At 44.6% G+C, this 23,466-nt stretch overlaps 1 protein-coding gene across 5 annotated transcripts in view; it reads right to left on the bottom strand.

The window, feature by feature from the left end:
* Nucleotides 1-23,466, bottom strand: part of Fmnl2 (formin like 2) — a 266,650-nt gene that overhangs the window by 23,763 nt on the left and 219,421 nt on the right. For all 5 annotated transcript variants that reach the window (XM_087899963.1, XM_087899964.1, XM_087899962.1 and 2 more), the window contains 6 exons: nucleotides 10,362-10,436; nucleotides 7,736-7,846; nucleotides 5,582-5,731; nucleotides 3,430-3,531; nucleotides 1,042-1,354; nucleotides 218-427 (listed from right to left, as the gene is read on the bottom strand). In XM_087899963.1, coding sequence (XP_087756089.1) covers nucleotides 218-427; nucleotides 1,042-1,354; nucleotides 3,430-3,531; nucleotides 5,582-5,731; nucleotides 7,736-7,846; nucleotides 10,362-10,436 — 961 coding nt within the window. The remainder of the gene's footprint in view (nucleotides 1-217; nucleotides 428-1,041; nucleotides 1,355-3,429; nucleotides 3,532-5,581; nucleotides 5,732-7,735; nucleotides 7,847-10,361; nucleotides 10,437-23,466) is intronic.

Raw genomic sequence — 23,466 nt, 5'->3', positions numbered from 1 at the left:
AGAACTCCTACTAGGAAGTGTGGCAAAGGCTATCCAGAGAACAGCATTGCTCATGTATGACAATCTCCCCTTCACTGGCTATGTTAGCAGGGATGTCCTCCTAAGGGAGGTGCACAGATAGAGAAAAATCTAATCGCTGAAAGAACGGTTTTTAGCTCTCCAGAGGGAGAAATCGGGACTTCTCAAACAAGTGCCCACTTTCACCCTGTGTTCTCACCTGCTAATCCTGAGTTGAAAACTACGGTGGGCGAAGAAGTCCCGGGCAGCGGGGGTGCAGAGGGAGGTGGGGGTGGTGGTGGCAGAGGTGGAGCTGGCACAGTCTCAGTCGCAGGACCCGGGAGTGGAGGGGGTGGTGGTGGAGGAGGAGGGGGTGGAGGGGGTGGGGGAGGAGGCGGTGACAGAGGTGGCGACGCTGGTCCATTTTGCGCTGGAGAAAAGAACAAGATGTCATGTGCATATAAAGCAGGAGAAAATGGGGGCTCCAAATTCTCCAGACGGCTCATCAGGGAATGCCAGTTAGATCCTGGGGGCCCACATAAAAGTGGGGTGACTACCGACTCTACACAGGTGGCTTCTGATTTCTACAAGCATAGTGTGCTATACACGCCCACATAGACATCGCTCACACATAACGCTAATAAGCAATTAAAATTTTAAAATAAAATAAAGCATGTGGAAGAAAAAAACAACACTTAAAATGGTAAACATTTCCTTACTGACAAATGGGGAAACATTATCACATGAGCAACATGAAGATTCACAACCTTAATCTGCAATTGTAAACTTTTGTTCTAGCTTACTGTATCTTCCTTATGTATGGGCACATGAATGCAGAGCCTGCAGGGGCCAGAGGCAAGAGCAGATCCTCTGGAGTAGCAGTTGTGAGCCACGCTATGTGCACTGAGGCAAACTCGGGTTGTTAACAGCGGTGCCTCTCTTAACCACTAACCATTTTTCCAGTCCCTCAAAATACAGTATTTCTTAAGATAAGTAAAAGCACACACGAAGGTAAATCTCTACCCCGCCTCCAGGACATCTTACCTGCTTCAGGCATGTCTGATGATGGAGGTAGTGGTGGGGGAGGGGGAAGTGAGGATCCTGAGGAGGTGGTCCCTGTAACTGCTCCTCCATAGTTACCCGCTGCCAGTTCTGACCCCATGGGCAATGTGCCAGAGGTCACGACTGGCAGTATGGCAATGTCCCCATCCCCTTTCTTCTGAATTTTAATGGTCCCTTGTTTCTCCAGTTCATGAATCTTTTTTTCCAGGGTAGACTGTCTTTGAATGGCTTCTTCCTTTTCTTTGACCATTTTCCTTAAAGTGTGAACTTGGGTATTTGCATCTTTGTAGATTTCCTGCAAAAGAGATCACGGTCAGGATTTTTCCCCCTTTGGTTTTTCTTCAAGACAGGGTTTCTCTGTAACTTTGGAGCCTGTCCTGGAACTAGCTCTTGTAGACCAGGCTGGTCATGGTCAGGATTCTGACTCATAGGATATTCCCAGGTACACCTACTAGATACACCAACTGAGGAAAACAGGTAGAGAGCGCGCATGCACTCTGACATTTGGGGAAATCTCTAGAATTCAGCCAGAACAGATGGAGTCCCAGTAATTACCAACTCAACTAATAATGCATGCAATGTATCCTAGCATTGCTATTATTAATGAAGTCCTTTCCGTATCCTAAGTGGAGTTAACTTCATAGGCAGAAAAGGACAGAGCAGAGATGGCTTTATTCCCCAAATTGGATTTGGAACATCCCTTGGGTATCCTGGCGGTTCGGCATGCTATGTCACTAATTATAAAATCTATTTATAACTCCTGGATACACATTAACTAACAAGAGACAAAGGGCCCTAAATCAGACTTTGGCAGAAATAAGACTAGGATTAAAACCTCTGCTAAGGCTGGCTGTGATGGCGCTCGCCTTCAATCCAAGCACTGTGGAAGCAGAGGCAGGCGGATCTCGGTGAGTTTGAGGCCTAGCCTGGTCTATGCAGTGACTTTTCAGGTCAACCAGTGCTACATAATGAGACCCTGTCCCAAGAAGACAAATAATAAATAGGCAAGCAGACAGACTCTGCAAAGCCTGCAGTGATCCCGTTATGAGTGATCAGGAGCTGGAGGCATGGCTGGATTTCTCTGACCCTTATAAAGGGTCCTGGACTAAGTTCAGGACAGCGATGGCTAGAATATTTTTGCTTTGGTGATACTTTTTTTTTTATATTTTATTTATTTATTATGTATACAATATTCTGTCTGTGTGTATGTCTGCAGGCCAGAAGAGGGCACCAGACCTCATTACAGATGGTTGTGAGCCACCATGTGGTTGCCGGGAATTGAACTCAGGACCTTTGGAAGAGCAGGCAATGCTCTTAACCACTGAGCCATCTCTCCAGCCCGCTTTGGTGATACTTTTAACAAAGCAACCCAAAGCTTCCCACAACTAATTACTTATCTTTCTCAAAGTTTAGAGAATAAAACAAAGTTAAATTCAATTCAAAGGCTGTCCCGGCTGTTTCTACTAAGTGTCCACAGATATTCTGGTGTGAGTGGCTCTGTGGATCTGAACTTTTTTGCTGGGCCTCGCACTTGCTAGCTCTTCTCCAGACCTCCAGCGGACATGGAAACATTCTGTACACCCTGCTTATCATTAATAATCTAAGTGTCTGAACTTGAATGGAGCGCATATGCCACAACTTTGTCTTGATAGTACGCCAGAAAATAAATATGCAAAGCTAACTGTAGGATGTGTTGGACACAGCACACACAGCCGTGATAACCATCACATAGAAGGTGCCATCACATTAACCATGGTGTGAAGGCCAGCCATGTGCCTGAAAGACCTCCAGGCATGTCGGCTGTATGTTCTACACAGTTTCAAAACACATGGGTGGAACTCCATAAATGCCCGACACTTAAAGTAAAATGACAGTCATGCAAAATCAAATAGCTAGGATTATCTGATAATAAACTGCACTGGATTTTGGCTTTTGGTACCTTTAGGTCTACCCTGTGTGGTGAATTGTTTCCATAGTAACCAACAAATCTGGTTTTGAGTAAAAGCAAAGTAAATAAATACAATGAAGTCTAAGTCCTAATAAAAATAAATAAGTGGCATGAATAAACCCATGCTTTTGTTTGTATTTACAACTGCATAGATTTACAATCTACAGAATCAACTCATCCTCCCCAAGATGGGAAACCACTGTTGCTCACAAAATTTGTAATCGGGAAGTACTGAAGCTGGAGGTTTTGATTTCGCACACATGTGTACACAAACCTTATGTGTACTTTTGAGTGTCGCCTCTGAAATGGTTGCAATAAATACACTGCATCAACTCATTCCTCTGGAATGAACATGCTCCACACTGGACCAGCCTTCAGCTGGAACCTATGCCCATCTGAGTAGCTGCTGCCAGCACACTTACCCGGACAACATCCAGTTCCTTATTCCTTTGCATGAGTTGCTTTTCCAGTTCAACAATCTTGGACATGGCTTCATTCTCCGTGTCCTGCAGCTTTTCAGATAGCTGTGAAATTGTGGCGAAGAAACAGAAACATTCTAAGCAGGTCCTTAGGCCTTCGGAAGCACACATCCTAGCAAACAGGGGCCACAGCAGTCTTGCATATATTCTACGGGTTATTTTCTGAGAACGTTACTTTTTTATTCTATATTTATTTATTTGGTATTTTGAGACAGGGTTTCTCTGTAGCTTTGGAGCCCATCCTAGAACTAGTTCTCATAGACCAGGCTGGCCTCAAACTCACAGGGATCTACCTGCCTCTGCCTCCCGAAGTGCTGGAATTAATGGTGTGCACCACCACTGTCCAGCCAATTTTTAAAAACAAATATGGATGCTTTGATATGATCACATTTACAACTATTTGCATAGAGGCAACCCTAGAGAATGTAGTCCTCTGCCTGCACTGCAGATTGTAGCTCATCCCATGGGTAAAGGAACTGGGATGAAGAACACTTAGTATCTAGAGTCCCATGGAAGAGGAGAAAAGAAACAAAAGCAGTTGCATATTTTCTCCTGATGCTTAGATTCATGTTCATTTTTTAAGTCCTCAGAAGATAATCTTTTTGTTTGACACAGGATCTTGTTAGATAACCCAGGCTGGCCTCCAACTCAGGATTCTCCTTTTCCCAGCATCCCCAGTGTGGGATTGCAGGAGTGGACCAGCACACCTAACTGCTGTGTCTTCAGACAGAAAATTCTAAAGTAACACACAACTGATCATAGACCAAATGCCGAGATGTAATGAAAGTTGACTTCATTATAATATAATGAGAAACATGACTCATTAATTTAAATCTGAGTGAAAAATATCACTAACATCACTATTTCTGAAGTAGGAACAGGGCCAAAGAATTGTCTATTTCAATTGTCCTGTCTGATCCTTGTATTTTATTTTATTTTTTACAGCACAAAAGAGATTTATTGACCCAGAGGGGCAATCATGGAATTGGGAGGATGCCTCTGGATCAGGCAAGGACTGAGAGCAAGCAACGGGTGTTTTTCTCAGCAGTGTTTTTTTTTTTAATTGGAAAACACTAATTTTTATAGCATGGTTCTGAAGACATTTGTTTCTATCAAAATGAATAATGTATACGTAGCCTCCATAAAACCCATACAACAGCCTCTCCATGTCTGAACATCACAGATCTCTGGGTGGACTCACTGAGATTCACCTGCCTCTTCTTTAAATGCTGGAATTAAATGCATGTGTTACCACTGCACAGGGAAAATAATATCCTTAGAAATAGAAACAATCTAATAATAAAGAGCAATTCCAATAAACTCATGACAAGAATTTTGTTTTCAAGAGCTCAGAGTGGTAGAGTACTTCCTCACGAGGATGAGGCTCAAGGTGCAGTATTGGGCAAGGGAACAAGAATTTAGCCCTCACAATGTTTGGGCTTTTGAGAAACACTGCTTTCTATTTATTCTTGAATATTAAATATGTTAACATCTCAAAGCTTTTTGTTTTATATTAACTTGTGATTAATAAATTTCTGTGAAAGAAAACCGGGACCCTGTCCCACTGTGCAGTTGACATCACACAAAGAGAACTTGCTTCTCCAAAGACGAGCACAGTCGACCAAGCTGAGCGCTCTCCTGTCAAATGTCTACAGGGGAAATGAACCTGAATAGAACCTGCAGCGTTCCTAAGAAAGGAGAGTGGAGACCTGTATCAGAGACATGAGACAGTCAGTCCTGTCCCTCGGGCTTTGACTTTGAGGAAGCGCGTCATCTCAAGACTCCATTCAGGCCAGATTCCTTTCTTCGTTCCAACCAAACCCTTACACTGTCAGCCACCCTACTCCTGTGTTGGCAACTAGGAATGCCGGCACGTGTGAGGTGGGAGAGGCGGAGCAGGAAGGTAAGTGGGAACAAGGAAGGGTTTCCTGTAAGAACCATACCTTCCTTCTTTAAAGAACCCAGAGGGAATCTGAGGGCGTTCTGGCCCAGGAGCTGCCCGTTCCCACACTCCAAATCCCTTTACTTCCCACCACAGAAGTGAGCACAGCTCACCCTGCACCCCACGACACTTTCGTCTCCGAGACGCCCTTACGTGAGAGATGTTTTCTTCCAGTTCTTCCACCCGCTCCAAGGCTGCGTTCTTGGTTTCTGCATCTTCCAGAAGAGCCCCCACATCAAACACGTTGTCTAGGTAAGCCTGAATTTGTACTTGCAGCTTGTCACTCTCGGTGTGTTTTAGCTTCTGAGAAAACAAAATGCCAGAACAGATAGGATTAATTTATCTGTGGACACAGAGCGCAATTACCCAACCCTCTACAAGCTACATTATATATGTACATATAGACTAGACTTACCTCAAATCCTTCCTACTCTAGCCTAAAACATTCTCACCTAGGTAAAGTCAAGGCCACAGAGACACTGAAGGAGGATCTGAAATGGAATAGTTACAAGTCCTGTGAAAATTAAGGGTGTCCATGGTGAAGACTGCTGTGGGGGACATCTTACCAGGATGGAGACTACTGACGGGGGCAGAGAACAGTTAGCTAGGAGCCACCTGCTGTAGTAATACTTGCCTTTGGGTTATTTTAGTACACATTACTAGAACTCACCCTGAAGGATCCCTTTCCTAAGATAGTGTGCCTTGCATGAATAGCTCAGGGCTCCCCAAAGCATGAATCAGAAAGTATCTTCCAGTTCACTGTATTCCAGATGAGGGATTCTGATGCAACTCAGCTAGCTATTTCTCAAGTGACACTAGAGGCAGAAGAAATCAGGGCATTCTCCCCATGAGAACCATGCATTATGATTTTCTCTGGGAAACCACAGAGCCAGAATAATATCTGGCATATAGATGATGCCAGTATGTTAACGAACGTATCAATGACCACTGGCAAAGAAGGCTGCCTTAGTAAACAAAATTTTATATATCAGAGGCATATAATATTGTTTTTCTAATGATCTCTACCCATCAGGGTCCAGCACCAACAGGACACAGTTAAAGAAGTACGGGGCTAGGAGTGGGGGTAGTACTTTTAAGAGAAATTTCATATTTCATAATTTAAGAAAAATGATTTTTCTCTTAGGTTTAAATTAAAACCATACAGTTTAATTTGTTTTAAAGAGAGTACATTCCATCTTAGCTTAAAAGTCAAACATGAGAAAAGAAATATGAATCTAGAGCTGGGAAAAAGCGAGCAACAGAGAAGTAGCTACATGTGACTTTCCCAAGATTCACAGTAAATAATGGATGTGCACCAATGTCATCCGCTGCCATGACAACCTAGAGCCCAAGGCAAAATCTCACAAAATTGAACCTGCAACACTGATAGCAATTCACCGTCCTGATTTTTGTTTAAATCCTGCAACTTGTGGAGCCTGTGAGGAGAGAGGATAAACTAATCTCGAAGCATGCCAGGGGTGGGGAGGGGTCAATACATTCTGCCCCCCAATAAAGTGGGTGCAAAGTAGGTAGTTCCCTGGCTTCACACCTAACAAAGATGAGCAGCTAAACACTGGACACTGCCAAGGGAAGGCTTCCTATCATTTCCATATCAGGAAACAGCCTGGCGATTTAGGCCAGCAGGCCCTGCCCCGCCACTAGTGCGCTTCCAAATCCAACTGAACTGTTCTCGTGGAAAAGGGAAAACCAAAGCTTTCGGATAAAGAGGGGTACATCCTGTGGACACCCAGGTCATGGAGGTCATCTATGGATACCACATATGCTTTCTGTTTCTCACTGAGGAACTTCAGGGAACTGGTCGTCACTTCTATGAGGCAGCAAGATAAAGAAACTACTCCTTCCTCCCAGGGAAGGCTTCAGGAGGAAGGTTCTAGTGTTCATTTCCTAATTACATTTTTATGCTCTGAGCACTAACTCATTCTACTGCACTCTTGCCTGCTTGAATGGAGTCCCAAGAGTGCCCCCAAATAATTTTTTTTTCTAGTTTTGATGAAGGAGGCAATGAGAATTGACCCAGATGGAGCTCAAAAGCAAAGTTGCCACAATGCTCCCAGAGGCTGTCTGACTCCAGAACTAAAGGCTGCAGGCAACAGACTCACAGTTGTCCTGGTAATTCTGTAATAATGCAACTCTGCTGGCAAACTGTGCCATTCGAATTGGCCCCCTTTAACTAGCACGACAACTGTTAACCATACAATGATTTAGGTATTTTTCAGTTACTACAGAAGTGAACCTCTGAGAACAGGCAACAAACCCATTCTTTAAGACACCGAAAGAGATACTCACGTCCAAGTATTCATCCAGGCCTAATTTGGTAAATTCATATTGGAGGTGAACTCTGAAGTTCATGTCTTCTACCGAATGAACTACAATGTTAATAAACTGCATAGAAGCCACCTGAAATGAAATTTCCAAGGGGTTAAATCAGTTCAAAGTGCTTTCTCCCAATTTAAGCATATCCAGAACATTTGATTTCACAAGTCTCAGGTTACGCCAATTCCTTTTTCTTTAGCGTCACTAAATCTTCATACATACATACACACACACACACACACACACACACACACACCCTGTGTATGACTGGAGAAATCAGTAAGAAAACAAGCCAGCGAATAAGAAGGCCACCGTTCATTGCTGATGAGCTATTGCTGTGATGTGATGTGACGGCCAGCTGGCTAAGGATTCTGCTGTGGGGACTCTTCTACACTGACAGCTTAGAACATAGAATTGCAAGTCAGCAAAACCATTTTCTGTCCTGGAACTCACGCTGTAGACCAGGTTGGCCTTGAACTCACAGACCTGGTTGCTTTTTTGTCAGATCATTTCATCACAGCAACACAGGGAACTAGAACAGTTATGTGCTGGACAGCTTTGGAAGATGCATGAATTCTCTTGGTGGAAAGGGGACCCTCCTAAAATTATCTGAAAAAGCAGTTTAGGTTCTCTAGTTAAGTAAACTTTAAAAAACAAAACACCTAGGACTGGAGAGATGGCTCAGTGGTTAAGAGCACTGGCTGCTGTTCCAGAGGTCCTGAGTTCAACTCCCAGCAACCACATGGTGGCTCACAACCATCTGTAATAGATCTGGTGCCCTCTTCTGGTCTTCAGGCAGAACACTGTACACATAATAAATAAATTATAAACTAATAATTTAAAAAAAAACCTATAGAGAAACGTTTCATGCTACATTAAAGGGATTTATACCATTTAATATGGGGGAATATATTATTTGTGAAGCTGAAAAAGTCAATGCCTTTCCCAAGGAAGTTTATCAAAAGCCTCATTTTCTGGAGCGAAATCGAGTCAGACTGGTACATCTTTCCATGTTGCTTCTGTACAGAGGTCTACATGATCTCCTGAGCTCCATGAGAGCCGACGGGCCAAGGAGAGCCCAAGGCCGCTACTGTGAACACAGCGGCACACTGTGGGCTGGGAACAAGGCCCTTAGAACATGTATGAGGAGGAAATGAAATGACAGGAAATGCCTTCCAGTGTGTTTACAAATGGCACACGTGTTTTAAGGGACTTACGCTAATTCCAGCAGAAAGTCAAATGACCAGGTCAGTAGGCATCATAAACAAGTGAGGTGGGCAATCCACAGCACAACAAACTGCAGAGAGAGGACTTATCTTTTTAAATAAACACCTTGGCTGCAGTAGCTAATACTCCAGCAAGGAGGAGGCAGCTAATAGCCAATAGGGAGGGACTATATATAGTAAATATATATAGTTGGGTACTTTTCATTTAAAAAAAGAGCAGACATCTATTTTCATGTACCATACCTAAAGATTTTCACAGAACAAATGAGTGTATGAATAGGTGCACACCCTTGCTGTAGGCTGGCCTCTTCCTCGGCTCTACCAAAAAAAGAAAGCTCCTCTTGAGAAGTCATGGGAGAAAAGCTGGCAATGAGCCAGTGCCCAGGGCTCGTGACACCCATCAACATCTGAGGCCAGCATTACTCTAACACATCCCCAAATTCTAGCAAGTATGACATCTAATGGAAGAGAAAAGCTCTAGAAAGAATTTTACCTTCCTGATTTTAGAAGAGGCCGGGGCTAAGAAGCACAAAAGTCTGAGAGCCAAGCAATGACTTTTCACACAACAGACCTAGCGTGTCTACACACGCTACACTACAGTCACTGCAGTGGTTCATGAAAACATGACTTAGCATCCAAACCACAGGCTTTGCATTGTGAGAACCGTTAGGACGCCTCTTCTAGAGGTGAAAATCTGGAGAAGGAACTCCTGGGTCCAGAAGTTTCCTAGGAAGACTGAAGTAGGTCAAACCTGTAGGCAGGGGTGCACTGAAAAGGAATGGCTCAGGACACCTCATGAGCAGTTCTGGCTTGAGCCCTGACTGAAGAAGGAGGTGGAATTCAGAAGTGCTGAAATGCCCTGAGTGCCTTCCTAAGACTGCAGGGCTCCTGCAAAGGCAGGGCCATCAGCGCAAGCCAATGGTCCATCTAGAGTAAGCCAATGGTCCACGCTGCAGAGTCAAGCACTCTAGTCTCTGAGCATGTGGTCTAGAGAGGGCACTGACAGAGGTCAAGAGCAAAGGTCAAGGTTCCATCTGTCTTGGGACTCTATGTAACACTGCTGGCAACTCAGCTTGTGGCTATGGCCATTCACACCAGGTCCTAAATTCCTTTACTCAACTACTTGACTTTCCCTTTCATTTGCTATGAATTATTAGCATTCTGTCCTTTACTCAAATGAGTAAAACCTGAAAGAGCACCACAAAGGGAGCGCACAGATAAAGAAAGACATCCAATAGAAGAGTACTGAACTCATTTTCCCTCTCTGTAGAGGTCGATTTGAGCATGGCATATGTTTTGCAGCCGAGATTGGTGGAGGGGGGCGGAGCTGAAATTGAGTTTGCATTGTTGAATGTAGAACTAAGTGAACTCACCATAAAATCTATGTTATTATCTTCATTTCTGAAATGCTCCATCAACTTCTCAAAGCGCTGCTTTTCTCCGCAGACCTGAAACACACATTGTTATTGTGCTTATGACGTCACAAAAACATTCCAAAATTAGTGACAAAAATTTTAGCACTAATAATTACTTGCAGAATACGTTTTTCTATCTCCCTTATATACTCCTTCCTTCTCTTCAAAGCTGTTTGGCTACCAAAGGGAGGTCTGAAGCAGACTGGATGCAGGCCCTTGGCTTCTTTTCCCTGTGGTTTTGATGTTATCAGATGTGTGCCGCCACAACTCGGTTCATAGCCAAAGGCTGGCTATAGAGTTCCTATGTCACCAAAGTCATTAAACTCTGTATAAAGAAGACTGGCCACACTCTCCCATCTGTCTTAAATAATCTGAGCACGTGACACGATTGCATCATTACAACACAGTGATTATGTCACAAACTCGGTGAACGATTCTTCTTCATCCATTAAAGGTAGATAGAAATTTTCAGTGATCAATGAAGTTGCACCCCAGTGACCTGAATTATACACGTTTTAGCTCAAATTAATGTTCCCATTGATCATGTGAAAGAATGCTTAAAACTCCAGGGTCCAAGGGTGTGGTTCATCTATATGAAAGTTAAAGACAGGTAGTAAAAAACAGTCAAACATTTATATCAAAATAATACTCCTGAAGGCTCACAAAGTCAAGGATAAATCTTAATTCTGGCATTGTCCTTGGGTAGTTTTATTGAAACCAAACCCTATACCCACTAGTTAGTTCATTCTGCCTTCAGAGATTATTTACTTGAACTACAAACTATATGTTAAATTAGGCTACACATATTAATGACCACATACTCAGATTTCATTTGTGATCCCAGGGATATCTAGATCAATCCTCAAGAATTCTCCTAAAATGGCACTTCATAATGTAATAATGTAGCATTTAATCCAGTCATGTCAAATGGACACATAGACAACTGAGAATGAGAAAGTCCCACGAGGATAGGAATGCCCTGTTTTATCTCTCTTACATACAGCATCCAGAATGATACTTAGTATATCGTAAGGTCTCAATATTTGTTGAGGTGCACTGAATAGAAGGTAATACAACTAATTTTATCAAAATGCCCTTCACAAAGGATGGTGATAAGGACTTCTACTTGCCATCGCATTTTACAAGGAAAGAACCATCACATGACAGCCAACAAGAATCTGAAGGGAATCTCTAGTGGTGGATCCTAGGTCTGCAGTGATGCTAGGAGGTGCAGGGGATCAGCCGTCCCCTTCAAGGACCTTCACATGGTAACAAGACTAATGTTCGCAAAGCTTCAGACGGGAGTTTACAGGATCCTGATCACTACTCAGCATCGCCTGTAACTGCCTGTTGGTGGTTTAAAAGAAAACGCCCCAAAGGGAGTGGCACTATTAAGAAGTGTGGCCTTGTTGGAGGAGATATGGTCTTGTTGGACTAAGTGTGTCACTGTGGAGATGGACTTTGAGGTCTCGTATATGCGCAAGATACCATCCAGTGTCTGAGGCCATTTCATGTTGCCAGCAGGACTCTCAGCTACTGTGTACCATGGTAGAGAGCTACCTCTCCATACCATGCCTGCCTGTATGCCACCATGTCCCACCAGGATGATAATGGACTGAACCTCTGAACTGTAAGTTGGACCTCAATTATAAGCTTTCCTTTATAAGAGTTGCCGTGATCACAGTGTCTCTTCACACACACTCTTGGCCTAAGTACCGCCATATTGACTTTAGACTTCATTTTACCTGTGAAATAACGTTCAGGCTCCCAAGCTCTAGGGAGCTGAGAACTTTCCAATGGCTGACCAACCTCCTCCCTAAACCTAGAAACAGTTGTTATGCATCTTTAGTTCTCCAGAAACACTGACACTCACATAAGATCAAATAGTCTAGGAAAGGTCAGCAGGGAGCAAACCAATTCCCTACAGGACAGCCTGAGCACTCACTCCCACAGATCTAGAGTGCTAAGATAGACACATTCCACTTAAGAGAACACTCACAGGGCTAGAGAGATGGCTCAGTGGTTAGGAGAGCATCGTTCTCTTACAGAAGACCCAAGGTCTATTCCCAGTACCCATATTGGGTGGCTTACAAACACCTGTAACTCCAGCTCCAAGGAATCCCAACTGCTTTTATGGCATCCACAAGCATCTGTATACATATACCCCCTCCATATTTCTCTATCTCTCTGTTTTTCACTCTCTTTCTCTCTCTCACACACACACTTTTTTAAAGTCTTAAAATATATTTTGAAAGACAATACCTAAATCTCTCCAGAATTATGACAAGAATTAAAAACACAATTATTAACTCTTGCAGGATTACACCGCATGTCTAACACTTGGCATGTGTATACCAGGGAGCTGGCTAATGTTTTGTCAACTTGAGAATAGTTAGAATCATTTGGGAAGAGGGAACCTCAAATGAGGAACTACCTCCATCAGATTGCCTGTGGGGCATTTTCCTGATTAATAACTGATGTGGTGTTCCCTGTGCATTAGTGCTGCCCATGGGTTGTGTAAGTTGTATGAGAAATCAGGCTAAGTAGTAAGTAGTGTTCCTCCATGACCTCTGTTTCAGTTTCTGGCTCCGGGTTCCTGCCTAGAGATCTTGCCCTGACTTCCTCCACGATGGACTGTGACCTGGGAACACTAAACCAAAATGAACCCTTTCCTCTCCAAGGTCCTTCTGGTCCTGGTATGTTATCACAACAATGAAAACCCTACCTAGGACTACCAGTATCTCCGATAGCCCTTCTAAAAAGAGCAGGTTCCTGTGCTCTAAATCAAGACTTGACTTAGGACCTCCACCGACGAGACTAGGAATATGTGCCTTTGAAAGAATTCAAGGTTTCTAGACCACTTTTGGGGAACCAGCAGCTCATGTATACACATACTGACTAACCCCCACCCCCAGCGCTTTTGACTGTCAGTTAGAGGTTAAATAGCAAAACCATCAACTCAATTCATTCAGTTTGCATTTGAGCAACACCAAGAAATCGGAGATACTGTCTCTGGGAATCACGGGGAACTAGGCAATATCTGGACAGGAATTAGTCCACGAACCCTCCACAGTCCCTGTACAGGTACAAAGCATCTTAGCATTGTGGTAACTCACAGATAATTGCAGATTCCATCTGGGGTATCGGAGAGAATGGATTTTATGTGGCAGAAGAAAGAAAGAAAGATTGCAATAAGACAAGTCACATGTGAGTAGTTAATGAAAAGAGATTCTCAGAGTCACTGGTCCTTCGCTGTGAAGAAACACCATGACCAGCTCAACTCCTACAAGAGCATTCAGTTCAGGGCTTGTTTACACATTCAGTTAGTCCATTATCATCACGGTGGAGAGCATGGCAGCAGGTCAGGAGTAGAGCAGTAGCTAAGAGATATATCCTGATCCACAGACAGAGAAAGAGAGACTCTGGGCTTGTCATGGGCTTTTGAAACATCAAAGCCCACCCACAGTGACACACTTCCTCCAATAAGGCCACGCCTATTCCAACAAGGCTACACATAGAAAACCTTGTAGTCCTTTTGAACAGTTCCATTCAGAGATGACCTGCCCTATCTACTGAGTGCTGGGATTAAAGACATGTGGCTTTGGGGGTCATTCTTATATTCAAACCGCCACAGAAATAATAGTAAATTCAGAGCAGGCAATAATAGATTGATTTTGTGGTAAGGATGCCCCTCCCCAAAGCATGTGGTATGCTGGTACACACAGCAGAAATAGACACTGAAAAGAGCTTCAAATGTTTTTCTTTAGAATACTCCATTCGGTCAGCAAAGAAATCCAGGTCACGAACACAGTCACACACAAGCAGTAAGAAATGCAAAAAGCATATGCAGAAACCAGAAGCATATTTACACACACTTATGACTGCATGCTATATATCATGGCATATAATTTTCACCTGCCAACAAGACCCACATAATGTAAAATGCAAAAGTACTTAAATTAAACAAGTTATACCAGGGGCCGGCAGGATGGCTCAGCGGGTAACGGCATTTGCTACCAAACCTAACAATCTGAGTTCAATCCCCAGACGCCACATCGCAGAAAGAGGATTATTTTCTGACCTTCAGATATGCTATGGCATGCATATCCACAATCATAAGCATGGATATACACACAAAAAAATAAACAGATGTAATTTTTGTTTGTTTGATTTAAAGTACATTGCTGCAACTAAAATTTGTTGTTCCTGACCTTTTTTTTTTTTTGAGAAGGTCTCTCTACATAGCACTGAATGGACTGGTACTTACTATGTAGACCAGGCTGGCCTAGAACTCACAGAGATCTGCCTGCCTCTGCCTATTGAGTGCTGGGCTTAAAAGGCATGTGCCACCGTGCCTGGCACCATTCCTGACTTTGGCATTCACTAGTATTCTTCATTCCTCCACTGACTTTACCCTCAATTCTCCATACCCACAGGAAGGACCTGGGGAAGACTACGAGTGTCAGAGAGACCAAGCCTCTCTCAAAGAACCGGCAAAGGAGCCCTCCTGTGCACTGTGCTTTCCACCAGGAATTAGATTCCCCCTGCTGGGAGTGGGAATACCAGGAATCAAGTAAATATGCAGACAAACTACAGCCCACACACTTGAGAAGCAAGAGCTCTGCTATGAACCAAGGGGCATTTTCACTACAAATCAATGGCCCCTAAAGGTTCATAAATTTGTATGTTGGATTCCTAGTTGGCGAATTGTTTAGTGCTCTCATTGGAGGAGGCGTGTCACTGGGAGTTAGGTTTCAAAAGCCTAGTCCCCTCCTTCTCTCTCTCTGTCTGTCTCTCTCTGTCTCTCTCTCTCTCTCTCTCTCTCTCTCTCTCTCTCTCACACACACACACACACACACACACACACAAAGATGTAAGCTCTCGGCTAATGCTCAGGCACCATGCCTGCCTATCTGAAGCTATGCTTCCAGCCATGATGACCATGGACTAATCATCTGAAACTGTAAACAAGCCCCCAATCAAATGCTTCATTTTTATAAGCTGCCTTGGCCATGTTGTCTCTTCGCAGCAATAGAAGAATAACCAAAACACTGCTAAATCAAGCCCTGATGATTTAAATAAATTCATCAGCCTGAAGTAACACAGCGCCACGAACATGCTTATCCTCCAACTCCAGACTGTAGACTTCAATCTGATAATGCAGCTACTGGCCACCCATGCTTGTGAGGGCCTGCCCAATAGAGCTGCCCCTTTATGTACCTTTAAAATCTAATACTGCTGGAAATCAGGTGCTTCAAGGACAGAAATGGTGCCTCTTTGTCACATGAGATTGCAAAACCTGGGCTATAAGGCTACAGCCAAGCTGCTGGTTCAGGCAACTCATTTTCACATCTTTGAATTAATAGTAGATTGTACTGTTGGCTGTCAGGCCAAGACATATGGGGGGGGGGGCCAGCAAGATGATTCAGTGTGTAAGGTGCCTGCTGCCAAGGCTCACTACCTGAGCTCAATTCCTAGAACCTACGTTGTGGAGAGAACCGACTCTTACAAGTTGGCCTCCAACCTATGCATGCACGCGCGCGCACGCACACACAATGGGGGGCGTTATAAAAAGCAAAAATAAAGGAAATAAGAATTCTAGAGTATAGAATTAATGGTAAAGAAGCCATAACAATTATAGGGCTACAGAGGATTCCAAAACTCAGGGGAGGGGTGGAATTAAGCACCCATGAGCAAGGCTTTGAGGCTTTCTCTCACGTGGGCCTACTGGGTTACCCTGGGCAGCAAGGTAGGACCTTGCGGGGGGGGGGGGGGTGACGCTACAACACAGGATGTCTTCTGACTTGAGTTCAAGTATTAAGGCCCAGGCCCAGCCCTAGCTCAGCCCAGCTGGTTCACTCCCACTAGGGAAGCAGATAAATCCTGCCTTGCCCAGATAAGGCAGCCTCTCCCATAGGAAGTCAGACGTCCTTACTCGTCCTTACTCCAGAGTAGCAGCAAAAGCATAATCCTTGACCAAGTCAACACTCTGTTCCTCAGCATCTGTTAAAGGCCTGTTCTGAAAGACTCGGAAACATCTGGATAAACCCAGGGACCTGGATGCCCAGGACCAGGCTTTAAAGTATCTCTAGAGGTGGGGAGGGGTCTGGGATGATTTCCCTAGAGGCTCATAATGGAGATAAGAAGGCATCAATCACCCCAGCTTGTAATAAACAGTAGTTTCTTCCCAAGTGGTTGTGGACTCCTAGCCTTCAACCCCACCAAGGTCACCAAATGTCTGTGCTTCCCCATTAACCACTTCCAGGGTACTTCGCCCCACCCCCAACACAGACACACCCTCCAGCCTGCTAGAGGCCTGACTGTAAATACTTCTGAGTTAGTGACATAAACAAAGGGCCCCTGCTTTAGGGTTTCCTTCTTGCCCTGTTGCCTCAATACTTAATTTTTCTCTTGCCACAGAAGACCCTGGGACCCACAGAGCTCCCTGCAAGAAAGCACCATTGAGAGGCAACCTCTGTTGCCTCTGATTGGATCCCCGTTTAGGGTGTGCCAGAGAACAAAAGTTCCATTTTCTTTCTCAAGGTCTCATGAAGCAAATAATTATTTTATAGTTATTTTTAGTTGAAAAGCATTTTCTCCTGCAAACATCCAGTCTGATGGTTACCGAACCTCAGTGCCCAACAAAAACCATTGTCCTAGGCTCTCTGCAGCTGCCAGGACCTTTTACTTCAGACACAGACTCCAAGTAGCTGTCATGATAGAAGCAGACCCCTCGCTGGACCTGCTGGAGGCTCCTTAGCATTTAAGAAAGAGAAGTTCATACTGGAACACTTTAAAATGGAACCGCTTCCCTCCAACAAAATAAAGATGGAGTCTACAGTGCTATCAGCCTGCTTAATGAAGCGTAGGTCCGTCTTGGCTGCAGAGGTGCTGGGCTGTGCAGCTGATGTCTCACTAATACTAAACACTCCTGTGGAAACTTCATCCAGATGTTCAGAGGCAGACACCTAAAGTAACCAGAATTAATTTCTATGTGTGTATTTTACTGTGCTGCATAAAAAGTCTTGACAGAAGAAGGGCTAATGACATTTCTGAAGACACCCCAACTTACACGAGAAAGGGATGTCTCCACTCCCTGACAGAGAACGCACATGGGTGCACAGACAAATAACACATCCTCTGTGGTTTACTTTAGAAACACTCCCAGTGTCCAACTTGGATCTGTTTGGTTTCAATGAGGCCTAAATGTTGTCCTCTTCTTATTTAGTTATGCTCGCATCAGGGACACCCTCTGAGCGCACTCCAGTTAGGTCAGCCAGGGTCAACAGGGAACACACAGCAATTCTTTAGTGGTTGCTGAGTGCCTTCTCAGTCACAGTAACAGAACATCACAGGTCTGGAGCTGCGCTTTGACTGCTGACCCTGGGAACTGCGACGGTGACAGCATGCTCTCCCACACTCGATTCCCGCAAATTAAATCCAACAGATGTCCACCATGGACTCAGAGCCCATCCGCTAAGGCCTGATGTTGGATTGGCCAAATATCTCAGACCAACAAGAAGACAATGCCTGAAGGGGAATCAACACCGGCTCCCACCTCCTCTTTCTCCCACACCCTTCCCCACATCCATCCGACTGAAATCAGGGAATCTTGCTCTTAGCCAAATGAAGCCCCTTCTACCCAGTAGAGAGCGGATCTGGGCACACTGTGCAAGGTCATTAACATGGCCTCAGACCCACTTGTAACCGGCATTTAGAAGGCATTCCCGGTCCTGTTACTGAAGAATACTGACTACAGTTACATGCTGCTGCTGAAACACTTCATGCTCTACCTCTGCATGGGTGCAGGACTGGATTTCCTTCCCCTACTTCAACAAAAACACAAGGGACTATGTGCAAAAGGAGGTTTAAGAACTGCACCTTCTCACCAGGCAGTGTTGGTGCACGCCTTTAATCCCAGTAAAAGTAGACGGATCTCTGTGAGTTGGAGACCAGCAAGGTGTACAGAGTGAGTTCCAGCGCAGTCAGGGCTACACAAAGAAACCGTGTCTCGAAAAACAAAACAACAACAACAACAACAAAAACTACATCTTTTTTTATATTTATTTATCTATTTATTATGTATACAATATTCTGTCTGTGTGTATGCCTGAATGCCAGAAGAGGGCACCAGACCTCATTACAGATGGTTGTGAGCCACCATGTGGTTGCTGGGAATTGAATTCAGGACCTTTGGAAGAGCAGGCAGTGCTCTTAACCGCTGAGCCATCTCTCCAGCCCCACTACATCTTTTTATTAAGCTACACTTTCTGTTTTGTTTCTTAAGAGTATCTCTGTGAACTCGCTTTGTAGATTATATGGCCTCAAACTCAGAGAACCACCTAACTCGGCCTCCTAAAAGCTGGGATTAAAGATGAGTGCCATCACACTTGGTTTATTAAACTAGACTTTAAAAGATACAGAAGCATACCAAACAGTGTGACTATTAGGAGCTGAATTGTCCCTTGCCCAAGTGTGCATGCCGACACTCAGTGTGACTGTAGACAAAGAGTTCACAAGGCAACTTCGGAGCAAGCACATTGTGGGTACGGCTAAACGAAGCCCACGGTGCAGTGTTTAATCCCACAGGGCTGTAAGAAGAAACAGGCAGTCTTCTTCATGAGGTCACAAGGGAAGGTGTGGAGACCAGAAAGTGAGTGTGATCAAAACCCAAGCAACTATATGCAGGTACCCTGGTCTCGGGTTCCCAGTCTACAGAGTAATGGGAAATTATTTTTGTTTTATTATGCACCCAGGCTATATCACTTGTAAAGCAGCTGAAAATGGCTAAAATAGCCCATTTTCACGGGTATTAAATAACTCTATACAATCTAACATTACCAAATAATTGTTATTTTGTTATTTTTCTTTTCTATGTATATGAGTGCTTTGCCTGCATGCGTGTCTATGTACCACATATGTGCGTGCTGCTGGAGGATATCAGAAGAGAGTATTGGATCCCCTGGAACTGTGGGCTACAGACCACTGTGAGCATCTATGTAAGAATTCAAACCTAGATCCTATGGAAGGGTAGCCAGTATTCTTAACCACCGGGCCACATCTCTAGCCCCTATTTTGCTATTTTTCATGAGATGAATGTATCAAAACTTTCTTTGTAATTTATAGTATGGTAAATACCAATACATGAACTGTCTGCCTTTAAAAAGTCCTTTGAGCTGGGTGGTGGTAGCGCACCCCTTTAATCTCAGCACTTGGGAGGCAGAGGCAGGAGGATCTCTGTGAGTTCAAGGCCAGCCTGGTCTACAAGAGCTAGTGCCAGGATAGGCTCCAAAGCTACAGAGGAACCCTGTCTCAAAAAACAAAAACAAACAAACAAAAAGTCCTTTGGGGAGCTAGAGAGATGGCTCAGAGGTTAAGAACATAGATTCTTCTAGAGGTCCTGAGTTCAATTCCCAACAACCACACAGTGGCTCACGACCATCTGTAATGACAACTGGTGCCCTCTTCTGGCCTGCAGGCACACATGCAGATAGAACAATGTATACATAATAAATAAATCTTAAAAAAGAAAAAAATTATTTGAAAAAAAAAGTCTTTTGGGGTTCTGTTGTATCCCCATGAAGATGAAGCCACATCACTCAGAGGTTGCTAGAACTTCCTTCTACAGAAAGGAATCCTCCTGTGCACAGCTTGACTGTTTACCGAGACCAAGTACAACCCCACAACCCCTGGTTGTTAGAGAGGTGTCCACCCATATCACATGGAGGCTCACGACAAGACTGGATATTCTCTAGCAAACAGGAAAATGAGTCCATGCAGAAACAGCCCTCCCCCAATGGGAGTTGCAGGACTCGCATTCCCAGTTTGGAGAATCGGACTCGGTCAATTAACAAGCAGTTTGCTTTGTCCTGAGAGGCTTGACGTGTTATATGTTAAGAGTCAAAACCAAATATGCAAAGGAACTCATCTTGCCCGACGCACTAACTGCATCCCTGCCACCCACACGAAGGAAGCACCACTGACTCGCCTACCACCTATTCCTGGAAACAGCCTCGGAATGGAAGGGCAGTGCTGCTCTTGGGGGTGGACCAGCAAACCTGGGAAACCACAGGAGCAGCTGGTGAAGGGCTGGCGAGGAAGGAGCGCTCGTATTCCGCAGCCAAACAAAACAGAGCCTGCAGCTCCTGTTACCACGATTGGCTATTCCCACCCTCAGTGACGCAGAGCCCGGGGTAAGATCTGTAAAAGACCTCCACCTCAAGACCAGCGACTGCTGGAGCTCAGTCAGGAGCTGCCGGGCCATTTTCTTCTGCTGAATGTCTCAATTATGAATGAAAAGTAAATGTGACTATACCCTTGGCAGAGTGATTCACCAAAAGAGAGAGCTGACTTAGGTCCCATTGTCGGGGAAGGATAAATGGATGCTGAACTACCCTGGGCAGAGCTGAGTCTGGGGTATAGCTGGGGGCAGGGCAGCAGTGACATGGCGAGCTTAAATAATGCCTGCAAGGCTCAGTCATTCAACAGCGACACAAGCCAGCAATGCTTCCACACAGAGAGAGAGGGAAGGAAGGAGAGAGGGAGGGAGGAAGGGTAATATGGAAACAGGAGAAAGCAAGGTGGCCCTAAAACAGACATTGAACATAGCTCTGCAGAAATCAATACTGGACATGACTGCCAAATTCTGACGAGGAGCTGAAACCCCTGTGCTAATGTTTCCTGGAGTTGATACTACCAAAGCTATCCACAGCTTGGACTTTATGTTATAATCCACGCACCGCGCTTCACCCTGTTCTCATGTCCTGTACAACCACAGAACACACGCATCAGAGAACTAGTTCTGAAGGAGGGTTCTAGGCTTGGAGACTAGCACCCAAGCCTGGGGACACTGCATGTCTCCAGCAGCACACAGCTCTTGCTGCTGCTCTCAGGGCGTTCATTCTTTCCGTCCAAGACTCTGAGATGAGGACACACGTGCCAACTGCTTTACAGCTGCCAGAGGGCACGGCTTAGAAGGTATTGTATATGAATGAAAATACAAAGGAAGCAACGCCCTGGTTTTTAAGAGGCTGTGCCATTAAGAAAATGAAGCTCCTCTTTGTGTAGTATTATACTCCTGCTGAGAAGGGTTCTGCATTAAAGTCAGCGTGAGCAAAGCGCTTCCATTATTGCGAGCTGGGTCACCAGATAACTGGGCGTGCCTTTATCACTGCTAGCCAGTCACTGGATAACCGGGTGCCTCTGAGCACCTTAATCCTATCTTGCTTTCTCTTCTCTCTTTATTTTTCTTTTTACTCCCCCAGGCTCATAGAGAAAGAAGGTCCCGCTGACTTTAGAAGTAAATTCAAACCGCAGCTGGCTGTCGGTATAGGAAGAAGCTCAAGGATTCTGAAACATCAACGGCAAATTCTGACACAGGCCATACGCCAGCCCACACCTTGCCCCATCAGAGTGATATCATACTGGCTCCGTGACAAGGGGCTTTCAGTCTAAACCCAAGAAGAAAGTCTTTACAAATGGAGGCTGTTTAAACAGCCAGAGACTGGAAACCTCAGTTCCTCCACTGCCCCTTGCCTTGAGGCTTTGGAAACATGAAGACTGAGTTATTAGCCATGGCCCACTTTGTGAACACTCCCCACTTTCTTTTCACGCATGGGGTACTTTACAAGTGGAGATTTTGGGAAAATGCGAGTTCTAAAACTTCATTAAAAGACTACCTTGATGAAAAATGGCATCCTAAATTCTCTTTATCTGCTGTGTTGCACCAGGGTAATCATGTCCTCATACATGGTACTGTGACTATGTAACGTACATGGGTTCCTGACAGAGTTCACTTAATGTGAATTCTTCAGTCCTTTAGTCAACAGTGTTCACTTCCTTACTAGAGGATTAAGGCACTAATGATCACAACATGGCCATTACCAGGAAATACACTAGGAAACCCAGGGCAACGTTTCCTTCCCCCACTAGGAAGACTCTCAAAACCACTCACTTGGAAGAAGCAGTTAACCACCCTTCCTACTGTCAATCAAAAAGTTTATTAAAACAGGCAGCAGTGGTGCATGCATTTAATTCCAGCACTTGAGAGGCGGAGACAGGTGGATCGCTATGAGCTCGAGGCCAGCCTGGTCTACAGAGTGAGTTCTGGAACAGACAAGGCTACATAGAGAAACCTTGTCTTGAAAACAAAAACAACAAAAAAGGTTTATCAAACTTCTTATTATGAGGAGAAATCAATCATTGCCTTGAACAAAGAGGAGAAAGGAAGATGGAAAAACAACTATAAATCTGTAGCTAATTCTCCTCCAGCTATTAAGGCCAATGCGATGTTTGGTACCAAGTGTCAACTTGCCTGCACAGAATGATGTCTAGGCAAAGAAGCTCTGACATTGGATGTGTTATCGTGGAAGTGTTTCCAGGGGCGGGGGGAGGCTAACATGCAGGGGCCACTGAGGGGGAAAGAAGCACCCTTAATGTGGGGGGCACCATCCAATAGGCTGGAAGCAATGGAGCTAGAAGAGGAAAGATGTGCGTGCAGGCACCGTTCTTTCTAAGTATGAATACGTCTGCAGCCACCACCCGCAGACATTAAACTCCAGCATCTTCAGTTTTTCAGTGTGGACTCAACACAATCAACTCTCTAGGAAGTGCCAGACTCTAGCACCAGTTTGCAATTCCTGGGCCATCTGGTTTCACAGACTGACAACTATCAGATTATCTGTCTTCAGCAGACATCCAGTTACCGTTGGACTACTTAGTTCCTGCAATGATGTATCACCAACCCAATAAGTCCCCTTTATCAAATATGAATACATTTTATGTATGGTGTGTGTGCTTTCTATTATCCAACTACATTTTCCAAAAGCTATCCACAGCTGTCCCTTCCATCTCAACATGGACCTGGGGTGGTCTGAGGGTCTCACTGGCAACCCACAGGATGCAAAAGGAACACTGCATGACATCTCGGCCTGTCTCTGGTGCATGCCTCTGCGATGCCCTTCAAACAGCACTCTCGGCAGATTGCCAGGCACCATGACCTGGGGACACTCTGGTTGGCAGTCCCAGTTGAGCCCAGCTTTCAAGAAATGACAGATTCCAAACT

This window comes from Myodes glareolus, chromosome 21 (assembly GCF_982192425.1).
Source record: "Myodes glareolus chromosome 21, mMyoGla1.1, whole genome shotgun sequence".
NCBI lineage: Eukaryota > Metazoa > Chordata > Mammalia > Rodentia > Cricetidae > Myodes > Myodes glareolus.
Note: the sequence above shows the minus strand (reverse complement) of the source record. Positions and strands in the feature narration are given on the sequence as shown.